This window comes from Sander lucioperca, chromosome 3 (assembly GCF_008315115.2).
Source record: "Sander lucioperca isolate FBNREF2018 chromosome 3, SLUC_FBN_1.2, whole genome shotgun sequence".
Classification (NCBI taxonomy): Eukaryota; Metazoa; Chordata; class Actinopteri; order Perciformes; family Percidae; genus Sander; species Sander lucioperca.
In genome coordinates, this window is record NC_050175.1 from 21,209,218 (window position 1) to 21,230,602 (window position 21,385).

Below are 21,385 nucleotides of genomic sequence, written 5' to 3' on the forward strand. Positions count from 1 at the left end.
AATGCGACAGTGGCGAGGAAAAACTCCCTTTTAGGAAGAAACCTCGGCAGACCCAGGCTCTTGGTAGGCGGTGTCTGACGGTGCCGGTTGGGGATGTGATGAACAGTGGCAATAATAGTCACAAAGATAATGGAACAGTGACTACAAATGGTAGTCATAGTAGTTCATGTCATAACAGGGCACTGAAGGGCGTTACAGGATGTAGTGTGGCACAGCATAGCATGGGTGGATGCAGCCGGACACTGCAGGGCATCGCAGAGCGTAGGACCACAGTGTTTAATAGTAGCCTTTAATTATGTGAAACTGTCTAACTTGCATTAGACCAGTCTAAGAAGAAAAATAAGACTGGCATAAGACTACAGGCCTAAAATATTCCCTCCATCCTGTAAATCTTGTAGTGGGTTCATTTATCCAATAAGTGGGCACTAGGTGGTGCTGTAATACTGATAGTTGTGTCACTGCTGCAATCACACTTTGTTCTCTTGGCTGACTATACTAAACAGAAGTCATTCATTGCAAAGTTTGGCAGTGCTGCTACTACAATTCAATTTTGTACCATATTAAGGGACAACATAATGGAATCTGATGTCTTCATGCAAACATCTATCCTTTGAAGAATAGCTGCTTGCACCAATCACAATGCACTTTACACTGCATTGTGCATTTACACTGTACCTTACATTTGATTCTGTTAAGATAAATCTTGTATGCCCTTTTTTCATGCATTTAAGTGGTTTGAAGGATTACATATCCTCCATGAAGTGAGACAATTCTTAACCTCTTAGGCTCATAACAGACTCCAAGCTATCTGGATAATAAAGCAAGCAAACATAAACAAAGATGTTTTCTTAGTGTCAGGAAGGTTTACATTTTTGAGATACAGATTTATCACCTAAACAGCGATGTGTAGTTTGCTGGTTTGCAGCTTAACCTGGTGGCCCTGAGCAATTTCTTAGTTTACCTCTGTGTCAGGTCGGCTCTTCTTAGTAAACATGTTTTTTCGCTTCATACTTTCTGATATTATCTAAACAGCAGATCACTTCTTACTCCATATTTTAATGGTTAGGGTTAGGATAACATAGGATACAATAAATAAACTGATCAAATATCATACATTTTTAATCTCAGTCAGAGACTGTGGCAGGTGAACAAAAGGTTGTGTTTGGATAAATGTTTGGATTTCTGGTTTAACTGAAAGGATGGAGAAATGACTATCCGCATATCTGCATGTGTTGCTCATTAGTTTCTCTGTAACCCTACTACTAGCCTACAACATGATTTCTGCATTTTGTATGTTTATTTTCTACAGATGCCATGTTGAGAATGGAGGAAGGTGGAAACAATCAATTTAAAAATAACAAATCTGATCACCATGGAGGTTCAGCTTATGTAAATTGGGTATTTTTAAGATAAAGTTGCCGTGGTGTTATTTCCACATACCAAATCACATGCATTGTCTAAAATTTGTTTTCTACATAATACAGGGATTAACTTCACCATCACCATCTGTTCAACTCAGTACTCTCTGTCTATTTCACATCGACTTACATATACCATATCCATACACATTTGTACACTGTATGTTACGGTGTGTGCTTGTACTTAAGAAGAAGGGAAAAAAACAAGCAGCCACAGTTAGGAGGGTTAGTTGTTAAGTATGCAGGTATTTTAAGTGTGCCAATGCTGCTCTGGTGGCTGGCTGTGCATAATAAAACAACAGTGAGCATCCTTTTACTAATCTGCTTAGGGTCAGCATCTGCCTTCTCTTCCTCTTTCTGTCATTGGCTCTGTATTGTCACGCATACACGAACATATGCACACACTTGCACAGACACTGTTTAATGCCACGGCCACACTTGGACACATATTTTGATATTACTTGTTTCCTTTTTTGTTCAAGATAAGTTAGACCTCCAAAATATGAGGCTGTTTTTCTGTCTTATACCATTAACACTCTCACACACACACACACACACATACAGTTACACACACAGGCTTGTGGCTTACCACAGGGCGTAGCCACTTTAGCTAAACTGAAATAAATGCACGTCATAAACGTCTTTAAAGCATTATTTCCCTATGTGATGCCATGCATACAGCAGCTACAAAAGACTATTCGCTTCCTCCCATTTTTTCTTGCAGATATGATACTACTTTGGTTGTTATGTATTGATAGTGGCAACCCTTGACTCTTGCATTGTACTCTTATATTACGGTGATTTGACTGATCTGTGCATCAGTGATCTGTGCATGCAAAGTTAAAAGTCAAGAGGAGAGTCCTCAGTTTACCTGCTGGGTTAAATCGACTTTAAATGAAGTTAGAGCCCAAATCGCTCTCACCCATATTGCCACATGCTGCACAAACATGCAGCTGACAGGATGTGGCCAACATAAAGGACCTTTATTATTGCTGTTTTCCCCTTTGTCAAGTTTTTCTTAATAAATAAACTTGTCTTGAGAGGTTATTCAACATGGGTAATACCATGTTTATTATCTATGGAAGTAGTCGCAGAGTTTTAGAGGAGATAGTCAAAGACACACAAACCATGTTGTTAACTGTGTCACTGATAAGCACGCACAGGCACAATATGCACATTCAGTCAGTGGTGGAAAAAGTACTGAGATACTCAAGTAAAAGTTAAATACAAGTCAAATTCATTGAAAAATCTATGTATACAAAATAAATTACCAAAAGTAAAAGCGCTCATTATGCAAAATTGGCCATGACAGATTCCAATATGTATAATATTATGGGATTATACTGTAATTATTGATGCATCAATGTGTAGTAAGCATCATTATTGTTGCAGCTGCTACAGGCGGGGCTAATTTCAACTATTTTTACATACAGTATATATATATACATATATATATATGTATATATATAATATATATATATATATATATATATATATATATATATATATATATATATATATATATATTATATATATATATACAGTTGGGTAGTTTACTCTATAATAATGCATCATAACGTATTTGTTAATAATGTTTGTATTCAGTTTCTTAACTTAAGTAAAAGTACCAATGCAACAATGTGAAGAATCAATACAAGCATGTAACAAGCATGCTTTCAAAAGTCAAACTACGCGTTCTGCAGGAAAATGGCCCTTGTGAGTGTTATACTATATATGACATTATTTGATGCATCAATGTGTAAGCAGCATTTTACTTTTGTAGCTGGTCAAGTATCTTATATACAGTTATGTATTAGTCCAGTGGCTCCCAATCTAGGGATCAGGCCCATTGATGTATCAGGCCCCTTTCAAAGGGTCACAAGATAAGAGTTTGTGAGATGGTTAATGGGAGAGAAAAGAAAGAAAAAAATTCAGTTCTGCTACACAAATCTGTGTTAATTTTTTGGACATCTCTCTCTAATCTTTACTGTTTTGTTTACTGTGAAATATTGGATAGTTTTACCTCTTTAGACCTTGAATAAATGAAACCACGTGAGAGTAGTGTATGGGGATGTCTCTTTGGTGTAACTGCTAATAACTCATAGACATCTGAAATGTGTCACACGAGGCCCCAACTGGACAATGCTTTTTATTAAGTGGTCACAAGCCAAAAAAGATTGGGGAAAAAAGTACATCCTCAAAATTGTACTTAACTACAATACTTAAAGTAAGTGTTGTTAGTTACTTTCCACCATTGGTGATCCAAATCTAGAAAAAGTAACTAGAAACTGAAGCTGTCAAATAATGTAGTGGAGTAAAAAGTACAATATTTCCCTCTAAAATGACTGAAGTATAAGTATTATGTAGCATCAAATATAAATGTACTTGAGTAAATTTTCTTGATTATTTTCAACTACTGCATTCAGTTAGCTTTAGTGAATGGCAGGGTTGTTGCAGTGTGGAGAGCATTTCTCCCCTTGAGGAGGGTCTAACATGCTGACGGTAGCAATGAGATATATATCTTAATTAGATTTAGAGCTGTTCTAAAGGAGTCACAGCTAATCCCAACACTTTAGCTGGCAGCAGAAGCACTGCAGTTAACTGTTGTTTCTGGTAAAGAGGCTGTCCGACTGTTCTTTTAGTCCCACATCTCTGCTGGGTTGGGCTCGGCCAGCTGGGCTCGTAGAGTGCCCCAGACCAGAGTCAGGCTATTTTGAGGAATGTGTTCATGGTGATCTCAGAGGCGTGGTCCAATAGGCTGGGCGTGTGGACTGATGATGACCCTGTGTCTTTCACCTGAATGGATGGTAAACTGTGTCCAGACATCATCCCTTCCACTGAGCAGGCCAGCACCTTGTCCATTCTTCCATCTGTTAAATTTGACCCAAGATCAATGTCAACAGGAAAACAGCGACAAATTCATTATTCTCAGGTTATTGCTGTCTTGTTTTGTGACTGCCTTTAAGAACATTTCTCTTTTGGCAATATCATTTCTGTCTGTCTGTCACCAGAAGATGAGTTTGGTGGCAATTTAGATACATTTAATAGCATTTCAAATTATATCTATATTTTAATTATATCTCTGAGAGACACAGTTCCAATCTCCTTATCCTTTATTTGACCATTCAAGAGGTGCCTATGTACTGACCACAAAATGTAGATGATCTAGCTCTCAAACACCTGCTTTTGAGGATGATAGCTCCCTTGAGTTAGTGGAGATTTGCACACTTGAGGCACCCTCTTAAACAGAACAAATCATTATTGGTATAGGTTGTTTGAAACGTAACATATACCAATAAACACTCAATAATGGCAGGTTAATGTTTGAGTTTAAGTGGTGAGGGACTTTATTTTTTGTGCTTCTTGTCTCACTTTGCTGTTACGGTAAGGCCATAGAAAACATAAAAAATTCCCCAGACTCAACCAAAATTAACATTTTGCTGCATGATACATAGTGGTCAACTCAGTTTAGGTTTAAAAGGCACAAAGCTAATGTCATTGTGCTGCACTTCTTAGACCATATTATCATACACCGTGTCCTGAGTTTTGCGGTGTCCATAAAGTAGTCAAAATGGTAGTAAGGCTAATATAATCCCTAGTTGTTTGCAGCCTGTAAAGCTCAGATCATGGGAACAGCAATATAAATTATCTATTGCTGTTCCCATGATCTGAGCTTTACAGGCTCCACATAAATAACAGTGTAATCTGGGGAGCTGCTGCATGTGAGGCCCATTATAAAGGGGGAGTAACACTGAACAGTCACAGAAGATGCATTGCTAATTCTCAGAGAGGAAAGGTACAAATAAATTGCTGCTGTATATGAGTATGGTCCCCTAGCTTGGCCAGCAGCTGCAAGTATTCTGTATATTTTTATTATCATTCAACATTATGAGCTAATTCTTTATTACCCAGAAAAGTGAAAATTATGCAGAGAATCATACAGCGGTATACAGAACAGTATACAGGTATACAAAGGACACAAATAAGAAAAACAACATTGCCAGGGGTAGCCTATATTACATTAGGATATTATGAGAGGTCCATATGTTAAATGTTTTTAAAGCCTTTTTGTTATGGGATTTCGAAATGAAATGTTCAAACTCATGGAGGAAAAGTATAAAGTATGTTTTTATATTGCTGAATTTACATTTATGAATGTGTAATTGTTGCCATTAGAATTAACAAATTTATTATAAAGTACTTCTTTTCTTTGACTTTTTAAAAACAAAATACCACCTTCTCCCTCATTAAAACAATATCTTTATAGATATGGTCAATGGTAAATTGGCTGAAGTTTTGCCAGAATGTTTTGGTATGTGAACAATGCCAAAAGAGGTGCAAAACTGTTTCTGGGTAGCCTTCACAGAAATAACAATTTGTATTTATTTCTCTTTTAAATGTAACCATATAGTGATTAGCAGAGACAGATTAATATCTGTTAATTATTCTAAACAACACTTCCTTCACCTAGTTCACAATCAGGTATTTGTGAGGAATCATTCAGACGTTTTTTCCAGTCAATGTCATTTACAAATTGGTTCCAATATGACATAACATGTGGAAAAGATACAATTTCTTTCTAAAACAAGGCATGTATGTTCTTATTATTATTTTGAGGATGTTGAGAGAAACTAATTTTTCCAACTGGTGACTGGCTGGATTGAGGAGGGAGGCAAAAGTAGATGGAGGTCTGCCTGGATTTCTAAAAATCATTATTGTGCCTGATGGAATGGCATCAAATACTATTGCAAGTTCTTTTGACACTGGAATATTGTATGTTGATAAAAACACTCTATAAGAGAACGAGCTAGTTCTTGTCAATTCAGAGTCTAGTTGTAAAGATTATGAAGGGTGATTAATGCCAAAGACCAGCAGTAACGTTGAAGCCATGTATGAGGGGCGATTAATGCCAAAGAGGAGCATGAAGAGAAGGAGCAGTGTCATCCACAACACTATTGCTGCTTTTTTTGTGTCAAATATTTCAACATGACAACATAGAGACATGGCAGTTTGATGTGTTTGGTAGCTGCTGCGAATGTCACAAAATAAAGTTGCTTGTTTTCATATTGCTCTTGCTATTAAGTGAGGAGATTTACTTTTAATCACAAAACCAACACGTCTCGTAACTATACACACTGTGGCCATTCGGCACTAGACATGGCATCCTGTCCTGAACACTGTTTTGAGAAATTAGCTGTTATTCTCATTTACCCAGTAGTGTCGGTCATATGAAAAAACTGAAGAGAAAGAAAAGAAAAGGCATTTTGTCACCTCAACAATGATTGATATACATAAGTGGCCAGCATGAACAAATATAGAAACACGGGACACGATCCCCGGTCTCCTGGGTGAAAGTCCTGTGTTTGACCCATCCACCACCCCAACCAACCTCCTTACGTGGATTTTCGGGCTTTCATACTACTCACTACCATAGTCACTCCTAATGCTACATCATCTTCTCATTGACTTTACATTAGCATTGTTTTCCGTGGTGGCCACATGGAATTTGCACACATTCCGTGCCACCACCACGTAATGCGGTGGTAACAGTTCGTGATCATTTCACGGAATTCTGTGAGACCAGGCTGCAAAATAAAGAGGTTGAATCCATATGTTCACCCTCTGGACTTGTGGCTGGGGCCATTGTGGCTTTTAATTGTGTGTTTTTTCTGTGACATGCCTGAACGTGCTCACTGTCATACAGCAAGTGTGCAAGGACACCGGGCTGTTAAAATATGTTGCGAGACAGGACTTAAGACCTCAGTGGTTTCCAGGGATATGGCCACAACACAGAAATCTATAATATATTTTAGAGCATTTTTATGAAGGGAATTTTCATTGTCAATTTGTGTGCAATATCAGATTTGCACATTACCGTTAACCAGTTTATATTTTTAGCACTGTGTATATTTTTGGATTTGCACCTTATTGATATTTGACATGTTATATTTTATATTTTCACTCTATATATTTGTATATTTCCCTACTGTACTGCAACTTGCAATTTTGTTTGGGATAAATAAAGTTATATCTTATCTTAATAACATGCATTTCTGCCATATATCTAAATAATGGTTAACTTGTTGGTAAGTTGCCGCATTATTCATTTGTATTTATTTATTTTATTAATAAGCTCACTCATCTCAAACTTCGAGATGAACTGTGCCTTGCCAGCCCCATATATCAGCTTGTACACAGTCTCCAGTTGTTTTATTAAGACAGAGTAGCTGTTAAAATGCTCTACATGCGATCTGTTGCTGATGTAAATATACAACAGACTGTAGATGATCTGTAATCTGAAGGGATTTGGTCGCTCTGACTTTTAAACGTCACTATCACTATCAGCCACACAACATATGTTCTGTACAGAATTAGCCTTTAAATTAGACATATAGCAAATAAAATCCCTCCAATTAAAAAACAATAAAAAAGTTTATATAAAACGTCATCATGTTGAGTTGATTCTGAACCAATCAGCTGTTAGATCAGCTGAGAGCCAGGCGTTTTCCATCATGCCCTGGGTCCGCCTGGGTCGGTGCAGTCAGTGATAAGCAACTGCGCTGTCTGCCTCTAAAAACTGCGGCTGCCTTGATCTTTTGAGGTTATTGTTGCCTACGTGTGCATGACGTCAGAGCAAGTCGGGATCAAGTCAGACACAAATCTAACCGGGATGCATTGGACAGCAATCACCGGTAATCGATTCTGCGCAGGCCTGGCTCATCTCAACGAGCCTTTTATGTTTGTGAGACTGGGCAGCAATTTTTAAAAAATCTTTGTTTTTATTTTTGTGCTTTTTATGGCCTTTTAATCAACAGGATAGCTTAAAGACAGGAAAGGGGAGAGAGAGGAGGGACGATGCAGCAAAGGGCCGCGGGTCGGATTCGAACCCGGGCCGCTGCCAAGGACTCAGCCTACATGGAGTGAGCTAGTCAGGTCGCCCCTAGTGGGCGGCACTTGGGCTGTCTTTAGTTTCGTTAATGACACCACTTCCTTTCCTCCTTGTGTTTGTGGCACAGATCACCCTCCATACACATATATATGTGTGGGCGGTGTTTGTATGGAGCCACACCTCCTCTGGCGCTGCTGCCGCTGCGGGACTGAAGCTGAATCTGCCCGCTTGTTCTCAACCAGCCAGCAGCAGAAGCAGCGATCGGGACCAGAGTATAATCGCTGTCCGGAGTGCATAGATGTGCAAAACCCCTGGATTATCGCTAGCGCTGGAGAGGCCAGAACCGACCACCGTGGAGGACTGTCTTAATCTAGTTTTCATAAGGGAAAGAGCCACGGGGAAAGCATGGCGGTAGAAGAAGAAGGTCTCCGGGTTTTCCAGAGCGTTAAAATAAAAATAGGTAAGACGAAAAATCCCTACCCCCAGTCTGAGCGCCTCAATGGATGGCTCCATGTTAACGGGCCAAGCGGGCAGTGAGGGCTGGAGACTGGTGGGGGGACATATCTATCTTGTTCCTGATGTTATTGCAATTCAAATCACACTTTCTTTTCTCTCAGCGCTGAAAAAACTGCAAATTGTAAACATTTTAAAGGGGTGGGAATCGAGAGATTCAAAGCCTTTGGGAATTTAGCAGCTGGCATAACAATCCAAATCAGGTGGGTTTGAGGTTCACATATGGAGACTTGAACTGGAACTGCTGGGTGATATTTAGCAGGCTGTGCGACATAAAGGCTCCACAGCTGCACATATCCAGATGCTTTTTCTGCACACTAAACATCAAATAAATCCTTTATTACACCTTAGCTGGAGCCACCCATTCATGTTATTGCACCCCCTCTTATCTCTCTGGCCTCCCTCCTCCAAACAACTTTAGGCTTCACTGTCTAGCTATTGATTGTTAGCCCAGATTTCTATTTTTAGATATCTAGCTGGTCTTCAGTGAGTAGCCTACCACTGGTTTGTAGGAGGCCTGTGGTGCATGCATATCTTGTGAATGGAGCCATGAGGAGACTGAGTACAGTTTGCAATGGAGGGTTTAGTGGACAGGACAGTGTTTTCATGCAATTCAGAGATTTCTTTAGTTAAACTGTAGTAATAACACAATTCCAACTACCTAACCACATACATCTCATGTACTAAATAATAATAATAATAATAGGCCTAATAATAATAATAATAATAATAATAATAATAATAATAATAATACTAGTAATATTAAAACAGGAGTGAAAAATCAAGTCACCTGTAAGCTTACTTTTAAGTTACGTACTTGCAGTATTGAAGTTAAGGTTACAACTAATTTTCAGATTAATCTGAAAATTATTTTCTCTATTGTCAATTTATTTTGTGTCTTCAAGTAGTCTGTTTTGTTTAACCAATAGTTGAAAAGCCAAATATGTCAAATGTATAGTGATATAAAACCAACAAAAGCTGCATATCTTTCTAATTGAGACGCTGGAATAAGAGAAATTGCGGCCATTTTTGCATGGAAAGTATTTCAATGATAAATTGAGTGTTCTATCAATCGACTAATCCATGGTTCGACCAATTGTTTCAGCTGTAATTATAGTAAAGGTTATAATGTTTATTTTGTTAGGGGAAGAAGTCTAAGATGCTGCAGTCTGACCTGTTTGATAACATGTTAATATTTTTTTTTTTCCGTTTTAATATCAAAACATTCAAAGCAACACTCTTTTCCTCTGTCTGCTCTAAACTGTTATCTTGGGTCAACATGGGACATTTGGAAGCGTCTGCTGTAGTTTTCACCGACATCTGGCGGGCCATTCATCCTGGTTGTGCTGTCCGCTTGTTTTTTTACTCCAAACATGTGACAGGAGGAATGAGCAGAGAAAGAAAAAATCACAACAAACTCATGGACAAAAACAATCTGGTGGCCCTTATTTTTATTTTTTAAAAGTTGAGCTGATGTACAAGTTAGGCTGTGTTATTAAGCTCCTTACCTGCTGTTAAATTGGCTGGAAACAGCTGGAGGGAGAACCACCCTAATCAAGTTTATCAAGTAGTCCAGCCTCAGTGAGATGATAGACTGCTCAGACCTGCAGCTTCAGGGAGAGTTGTTAAATCACAAAGGCCTTGTCAGATTGCTGCACTTTCTGAATGAATGTTCAGTCAGCCAGCAACATTGAGATCCTGTGAATGAAAAACTGAATGAGTGGAGGACCTCTGTCTGTCACAAACGTCTTTCCTAGAAACAAGCCTGCTTACTTATCACGGCAGCAAAGTGCAGTGGTGGAGGAAGTACTCGCATCCTTTACTTAACTAATAGTAGCAATACCACTTTGTAAAATACTTAAGTAAAAGTCCAGATGACCAAAATGTAGCCTACATAAAGTATTAAAAATGTCAAAGTACAGAAAAATGATCCCCGTGAGTTATATACTGTATATTACTGAATTATTACTAATAATCTCTTTCAGCTCTTTGTTTTATATTACTATAAATTGCTATGCTTTTGTCCCGATTCGATTCTTTCACGATACATGGGTGCCGATTCGATTTGTATTGCGATTTTCATTTATTGCGATTCTAAATGTATTGCGATTCGATAGTAGTGAATATTGCGATTTTCTTTTCCTTCTTTAACAAAAACAAACGTTGAATAATACACTTCTAGAGACAGTATATCATGAGACATTTCTAAAAACTAATTGTTTTCTTAAAAGAATGCACATCACATGTCAGTCAGACAGACATTTATTTCATCTGTAAAGAAGTACAGAACATGTATTTTCTGCATTTTCTGCTTTCGGCCTGTTTGGCTGGAAACAGATATGATGTAGTCGCTGTTGGTGATACCTTTTACCTTATACCTTATACAGTATTTAGGTGAATTATTGGTTGAAAAAAAATCATAAAAATGTTGATTCTAGGGAAAAGAATACATTTAAAAAATCATCACAAAAAAAATCACGATACATGCGTGAATCGATCTTTTCCCCCCACCCCTAGTAGTAACAAGTAATTTACAGCTGTCAAATAAAGGAGAGTAGAAGTATATATATATATATATATATATATATATATATTAAAATTGGAAGAAGTGAGGCTAACGTTATGCGCTGCTGTTGTCAATATGGGAGTTACGGAGCCTCCGTGTTTTTGTTTTATTACGCTTGACTACAGAAATTAGCACACATTAGCTCAGAGGGCTAACTTGGCTTGTTAACTTTATTACGTGAATGCCTTTGTAACCCTGAACGTCCCTGTTATAAGGTCAAATAGTTACATAATTTTGCTTTAAAGCATGGATTTATTTAGCGGAGGTAAAGTTATTAATGTTATAAGTTAGTATGACAAACAGTTTGAGTTGCAGCGGTGTTCCTGTAGGCTATCCGCTCATGCTTGTTGACTCCAGGGAAGTGAAGAAGAGTTTGATTGTAACATTTGTATATCTAGCATCCGTGCTCAGAAACACACATGGTGAAATACACAGCAGAGATATTCATCTCCAAATAGTCGCCGGTAGCCCGCTGCAGACAGGGTGCTGCTTGTGACCTTTTTCGCACACAGCGTGCTGCGTGTGATGTTTTTCGCGTATGTGGGTCACCAAATTCAAAGACAGATTATGATGTCATGACTTGTTATTTACAGTTTACTGATGAAGCACATTTATGTTGTTTTCACTTCTAAGCCTGTACCGTTGCGTTTCCTCAGTTCTAGTTCTTCTGTATTGTCATACAGTGACAACAGTAGAGTTTACACCGTTACTAGCAGCAGTCATACTCGCTGTCAGTCCGATCCCTACGGCACTCTGCTCCCTGTAATGTCTATAACCCTTGCATTACATTGTTTTCATCAAAGTCTTGTCCTTTGGAATGAGACTGAGGCTGGCTGATGACTCAGAGCTGAAAATCTGCCAAATATCTGTAGGAGAGAGAGAGAGAGAGAGAGAGAGAGAGAGAGAGAGAGAGAGCGAGAGAGAGAGGATTTATAATTGTTAAGCTCCACCAGGTGATGACTCTCCTCAGTTTCCTGGATGAACACACTGGATTCGGAAACCGAACGGGGCTACTGGGCCCGAGTCCGTTGTGTCTGGCGAACACAGGAAACAGGACACTACCCCCAATTCACTTCCTGATTAGCTGGAATAGACTACAAAAGAATTGTGTTTTTTCCTGCATGGCAACAAGCTAATGCAAAGCAGATGTAGGGAGACACAGAGCGAGGGACAGAGGTGGTGTCTCACATACAGGAGCAGGCTGTGCTTCATCTGTCAGCGACTGTGTCTCTGTCAGCGCTCAGAGAGACAGGGGGCTTCTCAGTGGCACAGCTGGAGTCAGGACTTTGCACTAATTAACAGCAACATGCGTGCATTCGACTTCTCTGTCACCTCTAGAAACACAGTTTAGCAAACTCGGAACACTGGAAAACACATCAAACCATATATTGGTTTCTTTAAATGAATACAAAAAATGAATTACTTAGACATCTTAAACCCCACTGCTGGTAGATCAGTGAGCAATGGTACATCTGTGGAACAATGAAATGAAATATTGAATGAATTAGATTTGGCTTTGCTGTTCAATCCCCAATTTAAAGGTTTAGATCCTTCCAGAGTTCAGTGTGCGCCTGGTGCCAGGTGATGTGGCAGAGGATGTAAGTTATTGGATTGGCCTGAGAGTAGATCTCCACTGAACATGGCATTAGTTCTCATCGTAAGTTACTCAACCTGCACTGCTGAGGCTTTACAGTGTTGTAACAATCCATTTGAAACAATCTTTTTAACCAACTCTTACACGTATTCTAATCTCACTTACTTCTACTTAACGTTTTTATTTATTTCTTACTGTAGCTATGTTACTTTTGTTACTTTATACACTTATTGACTTTTCTTACTGTTATTTTACCTTGAATTTGACTGTGAGCAACTGCAACTAAATCATTTCCCTGAGGGATCAACAAAGTATTCTGATTCTGATTCGGAACAGTACAAGTGTAATTTCGGATGTCGTGACAATAGTGGGAGTGGACCACTTTAGAAGAAACACTAGATTACATATTAGAGGAGGTAAAGTGTTGGAGGTTGAGGAAATAGGAGTGGGTGGCTGAATTCAGGCAGCTTAGGCTGGATGACTGAGGCTGGGTGAAGCTACGCTCAGACCAGAAACAGTGATCCAGCGATTTTCCGCAGGATTGTGCGATGGTGGGAGTGCCACTTAACAAACGGCCCAATTGTGTGATGTCTTGTTGTGTTATTTATCCCCCCAACGTAGCACACATAGACTTTATATTTCACAATTACTGTTTTCCGTCAGATCGTTTATAGATGTCGACGTTTCCGACCGCACTTAAAAGCAGCTTTATTTCACTGGAGAGAAAGAAAGAAAAGAGACAACTAGGACATAATGTGTGCTTTCTTGTTGCAGGAAGCATTCAGGTATTACGCAAACTCCAGTTCAGCGCTTGTGTTTCGTTTTTTACCCTCATAGTGTTTTAAAACTTTCTTGTGGCAGTGATAAAGGCAGTGATGTTTCCTGTTTACTGTACGTAACTCACATCGCCTCAAACCACAGCTCAAAACACACTGACAAGTCTGATCTCCGGCTACATGATTGGCCACCGCAGCGTCGGACGGCCGACCACCAGGCTGTGTGAATGCGGCCTGAGCCTGGGAGGGAAAACATTGCAGTGACCAGCCCCCCCCCCCCCCTCCCCCCACGCCCCCCTTCCCTTGACAGCTGGCAAACAGAGGTTCCCAAACTCCCTCCTGTCCAGAGGAGACATGGAGTGTGTATTTATGTGACAGGTTCTCCATTTTTTTCTGGAAGGCCAGCTCTTTGGGAATTTGTTTGCTGTAAACATGTGTGTTGACTGTTTAGACGCAGGCCGTGTTTCGGTCCAGGCAGCTTTAGGCTGGTGGAATAATCCGGGTTGGGTACAGCAGCTCTCCCTGCACTTGGTAATGTGCCCTCCACGACAACACAGTACCAGGAATAGCGGGCAAGTACAGCCGTAGGCCCAGCATGCAGGGTCAGCAGGGGTAAATAGAGTGCCGCTCCTTTATGATGTCCTTCACATGCCCTGTGGTATAGCTAGACTTGATCCCTCCCTGGTATGACCTCTACCTGCTGACAATGACATGAGCACGAAAACGTTCACCGTGCTGAACAGTAGGGAAAGAAACTCCAAATGTTTTCAGAAGCAAGTTACCATATCGTTTATGTGTTGTGAAAAAGCAAAATTGCTTCAACAGAAAGTTCAACACACGCTGATTAAATCAGGTTCTGCAACAGTGTTACTCTCCTCTGGCTTGCCACATACAGGGACTTGCACCCAACCTACTCTCCCTTTCCTGTGCTTGCAAAATATATCATATCTTCTCATTATTGTGTGTGCCAAGCCTGTTTGTGAGTGTATGTAGGGGAGAGTTGTCCTCATTTGACATGTTTAATAGTTTTTTCTAGAAGTTTAAAAAGAAAAAAACATAAAGCTGTGAAATCAGCTACTTGTACTTCTAACTTCACCATGGCACCACAATGATCTGATTACACTCACATCCTGAATGAATAAACCAGGTTTCTGACCCTAATTTCTAACATGTAAGCATCTAATTTTCTTTCCTGCATGTGCCCTTTAGTGTGCATGTTTGTGTGTTTGTTTTACTTAAGTTATTCATTGAGACGAAACAACTCTGTCTGAACATTAGCTCTAGGACACACTAAATGGAGAGGGAGTTTGATCAGTAACTGAACACTGGTTTATCACAGAGACTGTGGTGTGCGGCACAGCCAGTCTTTAACTGTAAACTCCCTTTTTTTCCACGCTGTTCCTCCTCAACCTCAGCACAGCTGGCGGACAATTTGTGACAAGCAGCATTGCATGTAAAAGTGTAGGTTGGTACAGTCAGCAGTAGGTAGGTCTGCTGCTGTGACCAGCTTATAAACCAAACCAGCTGTTAAATAAGAGCAAAATAAGTATTGACACTGACAGTTAAGGTACTGACTCACCAGTGTTACAAATATATTTTGTGCTAACCAGATTTGTTCAAACCCAGAAAACATTATAAATTGTAGTCAAGATGCCACATTTTCTAAAGACGTTAACTATATCGGGCTAAATTCAGGAGAAATGTTTCTAAATGATGCATACATAATCAGTACTATTTAATGTTGTGGTGTAAAAAATATTGTGTCTTGGGCTTGGATTAGTGGCTCAGTATCAGAGATGTGAATTTAGCTTCAATTAAATATAAAACAAGCAGATTCATTGTAAACTGTGATATATGTCATGTTGTCAAACAGGCCGGGATCGTTTTTATCTGACCTTTAAGTTACTTATAGTTATACTCCACCTAAACTTGTCTTTTGTATCAAACATTCAGCCCATGTAGGCTATACAAAATTTGTAGTTTTATTTATTACCAACCATATCCCACTGTTGCCCTCCTCAGAGCTCTGAAACGGCTTTTTTAAGCCGCTTTTGGTAAAATTGTGATTGTCATATTTGTGGAGAAGTAGATCATGCTGCACTGGTGGTTTGCTGCAGTTGTGAAACGTCGTCACTATCTGACGTTTCTGTAACTGACATGCAAGCTGACCAAAGAGGGCAGTACCTTTTAAAACCTTCAAGCAGGTAAGGGTTTGATAATGAAAAGATACAGGTGGAGTGGACATTTAATGGGTGAAACCAGGCTTTTAGAGGTTAACAGGTTTTCATTGATAGTGGGTTTCAAGATGAGCAAGAGTGGGTTCAAAGTGGCTGCCTGTCGGTCACGGATAGTGTTGCTTATTTTCATTTCAGTGGTGTCATGTGTATTCTCCAAATTGGACCTCTTGACGGGTGCTCACCTTGGATTATGGCACTTAATTCACAAAAACACTTGCATTTTCATATTTTAGTACTAATCATTTTGGTGTTTTTTGTCTATTATCTACATTAAGGTAAAGAGACAGCGTGAGAAAAGATAATTTCCAGTCTACACGGTTGTTTGCGTGCGTGTGTGTAGTGTTTTTATGTTTTGTCATTTTCAGAAGGACACGAAAGACTTGCAGTTTTGTTTCGGTTCTTGTTTTGAGTCTCTACTTAGGACCATCAAAGGAACTGAGTATTGACTGTGGGATAATAAATTGTCCTCTTACAAGTTTCAGTCCTTCTTTCCATTCTCACGGTGTGTGTCTCTCTCTCTCTCTTACACACACACGCACACACACACACACACACACACACACATAGGGGTAACTGGGTTGTTCACTGCTTTAAACTACATCTTGGATCCAGTGTAAATTCCTTTCTCCTCATCTCATTTCCTGTTGTAGCTTTCTCCACAGCTAACCGTTTTCCAGTTTTCTATCTGACTGACTGACTGACTTCTCTTTCTCTCTCTCTCGCTCTCTTTCTCTCTCTCTTTCTCACTTTCTCTCTCTTTCTCTCTCTCTCTCTCTCTCCAGTCTTCCTCCTCTCTCACCCTTGGTTGAGTACACTGCTTGTATTTTTCTCACTAACAACCCCCCTCACTTCTTCCCTTCCTTAAAGCCTATTTCCCAGGCTTGCTAGTCAAGCACAGAGCCACTGAAAGCATCCACGCCTGTGTATCCCTGAATGTGTTCATGTCAGAGAAGATTAGAATAACGAGTGGAGCACCGCGTCTGTAACTGTACACATGAGTGTTGCCGACTGAAGCTAGTCAACAGAGGAGGAACAGGAACAAAGCTACACATTAACTGCGTCCATTACGTTGCTTCAATCACTTGTGCTTCCTGATTTCTTCCGTCTGAGCCTCCTTTTCTTCATTTTCCTCTGCAGAAATGAGGCGGGGAGTCAGCCTTTTTTTAATGTGTCAATGGCCTCCCATTCACTCTCGCCCTCTTTTGGGTGTTCCTGTCATCATTATTTCTCTGCAGCGCTGCTCAACGCCCCCATGTTTTGCGTGCACACCACCACAGCACTCACACAAGTGCCAAGAGTGTGTCTTTGCACTGTGTTTTTGCTCAGATACTAGGGCAAGATATTCTCCAAGGACAGCTACAGTGATGGTTGATGAAAAGAGAAAGCTGCTGTAGTTGTTTTTTTTATTTATTTTCTGCTCATTTTGAATCTTGAGGAGAGAAAACACACCCCCTCTGGAGAAAGTAAATCAGCGAGATGAAGAAAAAAAAAAAGGGGAAGCAACCAGAAATAGAGGAAAGTGAAATTAGGTTAAAGCTAATTTTGAAACGGAAAACGAAAGAATGACGCGACACAGGCCGTACATTGATGAACAGCAAAAAAGGGGGTTCAGACGATAAGGAGAAAACCGCAACACATAGTGCAGCATGAAAAGAAAGTAATAGAGAAAGATCGACATCATCACATAGCCTTCACCATACCTAGAGATTGGCATGGGGTACTTTCCATAAAATCGTCTCAATGAAAATCAAACCAGCTATTAGGCTAACTGAAATAAAACCATGCCAATCTCTAGGTATGGTGAAGGGTATGTGATGATGTGGGGCTATTTTAATTCCAAAGGCCAAGGGAACTTTATCAGGATGCATAGTATCCTGGATCCATGAAATAACTGGCCTTTAAAAATAAAAATCTGCCTGCCTCTATGGGAATTAAACATAGGGGTGTACTTACTTATGCCCCCTGTATTTTACGGAAGAACATTTATTTATTTACGATACATTATTCATTCACAAACATAATTGGTGTCCTTAAAGGTTGGATTTTTCCTCATTTTTTTAATTAAGGCATTAAGATCAATTTCCAAAAGATGATTTTTTTATTCCTCTTTTTAGTCAACTTTAGCATGGGTTCATAAACTTATGAGTGCCACTGTACTGAGACAGAGGATTACACACTCTGGTTGTAAAATAAAGTCTTTAATCTAATGTGTTGAACGGCAGGTTATTTGAGAGGCTTATCCTTTTTTCTTGTAACAGACTCACTCTTCATTAAACATAAACACACACGTCATCTAAACAAATATGTTGCCCTTTTGCCTGTTTATTTGCATATGGAAAATACTAAATTGATCTAAAAAAACAAACACACACATATGCAAAACTCGTATACTCCACTCTTACTATTGTAGTAAACTTCCCTCAATCCGACAAACTCTGCTGCTTATCAACTCATCCAGAAAGACAACTGTCCAGCTTCTCAGTTCTCCCCTTAACAGGAAGCAGCAAAATGTCACTCTGCATCTGTAACTGTGGTAATGACTGGGCTGATGCTGCTTATGGGACATTACTGGTGGTTTTGCATCTTTTAGCCTAACTAGTGCAGCGCCCGTTTGGAGCGCGTGCATGTTCAGAAAGGGCCGATTGCTTGGTTCCCTGTATTTTCTTTCCATAACTTAATCTAACTATAAGCGCAGTTCAATCAGTCGCGGCTCGGCTGCAGCTCATGTGAGATTCAGCATGTCCCCTTTTTTTCGTCTAGCCGTCACTAGGTAGCGATGTGGCCCTAGCAAGGGGAAGGAGGGAGCCTCGCTCAGCCTGCTGGGGAAGCCGGTACAGCACGTAGAGATATGACTTGGGTGAGTAGGGTTGGGTACCGTTCACATTTTTACTTTTACTTTATTTTTACTGGTACCTGAAATTCAGTTCCGGTACCTAACGGTACCTTTTTTCCGGTACTTTACGTCTGTAATAACAACAAATTCATTTCAGTTGTAAAAATAATTCCAAACCTATTTATCCTATTTAAATCGCACATTTTGATATTTATTTAGAACACTCCACACAAAATAAAACCCCTCCCTCTCCCAAACCCATCCCTACAACCTATCAAATCTTACAGCCATTTTAAGCCATTAAGAGAGGCTTGTGCCAAAGGCTCGAAAGGGGGTTTCCCCAGAGCTCGAAGCACCAAGGTTAGGTCCCATTGGGGTGTGAGAGAGCGTACAGCGGGCATCTATTGTCTGACCCCCTTCAAAAAACGTTTCACCAGTGGGTGCGCAAAAACCGACCTCTCTCCATAGCCTTCCTGGCAGGATGAAATGGCCGCCGCGTAGGCTTTGACTGTAGACGGAGCCAAATCATTATCCACTAATGTTTGGAGATAAGTTAACAAGTTGCCAAGCGGGCCCCGCCAGTAGCTGAATCAGAGTCGGGAACCAGGAAGGTGCCACCAGAATGACTGACAGGCTCTCCTCCTAGATGCGTTCCAAGAGGCGAGGGATCAGAGGGACCGGGGGGAAAGCGTATAGGGGGGCTCTGGGCCAGGGGTGGTGACAGAAGGCGTCTACCCCGAGGGGTTGATCGTCTCACGTGTTCAAGGAGAACCACAGTGCGCACTGTGTGTTCTCTCGTGAGGCGAACAGATCCACTGTCGCTCTCCCGAACCTGTTCCCATAACATCTGAAGTGGGATGTAATTTCCAGAGTGAGGATGGCGGTCATAGCCTTGCCAATCTCCGTGGCTAGCTTCGGGGGAAGCGCCCCCGGAGTGGCGGCCATGGCGGAGACAGCAGAAGCTAGCAAGGCGATATTATTCTGTGCCGCGAGGCCCTGGGCTGCACACTGGTGCGAGCGGTCAGTAACCTGCGCACATACTTGGTCTCGGGGGGACGGCGGTGTGGGCAGGGTGGACGCCAGGCTCTGCTCTAGAGGTATGACCGAAGGAAAACCCGCCTCCGTGTCGCCGTGAACCTGGGTAAAAGGCGCATAGCGGGAAACCGGAGCCTTCAGTTTCCCGGGCTGGGAAAACGCCTCCTCCACAAATGGCCGAAGCTCCGAGAAGCGCGGCCACAGCGGTGCTCGTTTGGACGGCGGCTGCTGTGTATAAACATCTCCACTCAGGAGGCCGCGAGCAGGGGCTGGGAGTTCAGCCGGCATCGCTATGCCTCTCACGTCCGCCGCTTTCTTGATGATGTCCGGCAGGTCCAAGAAGAGAGCTTTGGCGGTGGAGAGTGGAGCCGCCTGTGGCAGAGGGGAAGATTGCCGAGGCGAGAGCCGCAGAGGGAGGGCGTTGATCCCCGTCTCGAGGTCCATTCTCCCCAGGGGGGAAGAGGGAAAACATCCTCCGGGGGAATCGAGTCATTAGACTTGAGCCCGTCGAAGGAGTCCTCTCCCGGCGGGTCCAGGGTGTCATGTTGCCGGTCTGCCCAGCTGCCATCCCCTTCACCGAAGTGCCAGAGCGGTGTCCGTAGCTCTTTAGAAGGCAGGCGGATGCAAAGCGGGCAGGAGGCCGGAGAGGAAAGCACCGCCTTGGCGGAGCCAAGGCGGGACTCGCAGCAGGGGTGGAGATCCTCCGGCAGGATGTAGCCGGTCTGGCAGCCGGGGCAGAGGCGAACACCGCTGGAGGTAGAAGTCTTCATTCTGCTAGCGCTGAAGAAAAACTGGGAGACGGGTCCGCTCATATACAGTATCTGCAGACGTAGTTGAGGCCCGTGTTGGACGCAAAGGCGGGAAAGAATGTCTTCACAACTGCGCATGCGCGAAAGGGATAAACCCTATAGAGCTGGTAAGTCCCGCCCCTTCCGTAAAACCCCGCTGGACCTCAAAGTTGAAAAACCGTCAATGCAAGTGAATGGGAGAAAATAATTATTTTCTGGTCCCGTTTGAATTGTGCCATGAATGTGAACATATGTTGTCTGTGAATTTTTTATATAATTTTTCATGTAACGAGTTTGACAGTATATTGCATGATTCTTCGGCTAGCCGTTGTGGAAAAGACAAAACTAGAAAGACTACATGTCGCATATGTGACGTCACCCCATAACGCATTTTCCCTCCATAAATCACGGTGCGATAATCTATGAAGACAGATCGAGATGCCTGTGTGTTTTGTACCCAAATGTCACCATTCAAACAAGCTTTGCTTTTGCTACAGTAACTGCTACTAGCATTTTGCTAACGTGCTAGTTAGCTATTAGACTCACCGAAACATTATAACGCTTTTCTCTTCGACTGGCGTGGACAACGCTGACCATCTCCCCACTTGCGAACTTAAACCCCTCCACATGCCCAGACCTGAAGTGGTTTTCACCACGCTCAATTAGTTTGTCCTCTCCCTGAAAGAATGCGGTGAAGTGCACCAAAGACACAGCCATGTTTAGCGGGATCCATGTG

The 21,385-nt window shown here is 41.3% G+C and overlaps 1 protein-coding gene across 4 annotated transcripts in view; it reads left to right on the plus strand.

The window, feature by feature from the left end:
* The window catches only part of rasa3 (RAS p21 protein activator 3), a 58,449-nt gene that overhangs the window by 2,410 nt on the left and 34,654 nt on the right, over positions 1–21,385 (plus strand). For 2 of the 4 annotated variants that reach the window (XM_031276559.2, XM_031276560.2), the window contains exon 1: positions 8,500–8,767. The exons of 1 other annotated variant lie outside the window; for it this stretch is intronic. In XM_031276559.2, coding sequence (XP_031132419.1) covers positions 8,713–8,767 — 55 coding nt within the window. In that variant the 5' untranslated portion in view covers positions 8,500–8,712. Of the gene's footprint in view, positions 1–8,499; positions 8,768–21,385 lie in introns of those variants that run through there. One more of the 4 variants, XM_031276561.2, reaches the window with a different exon arrangement.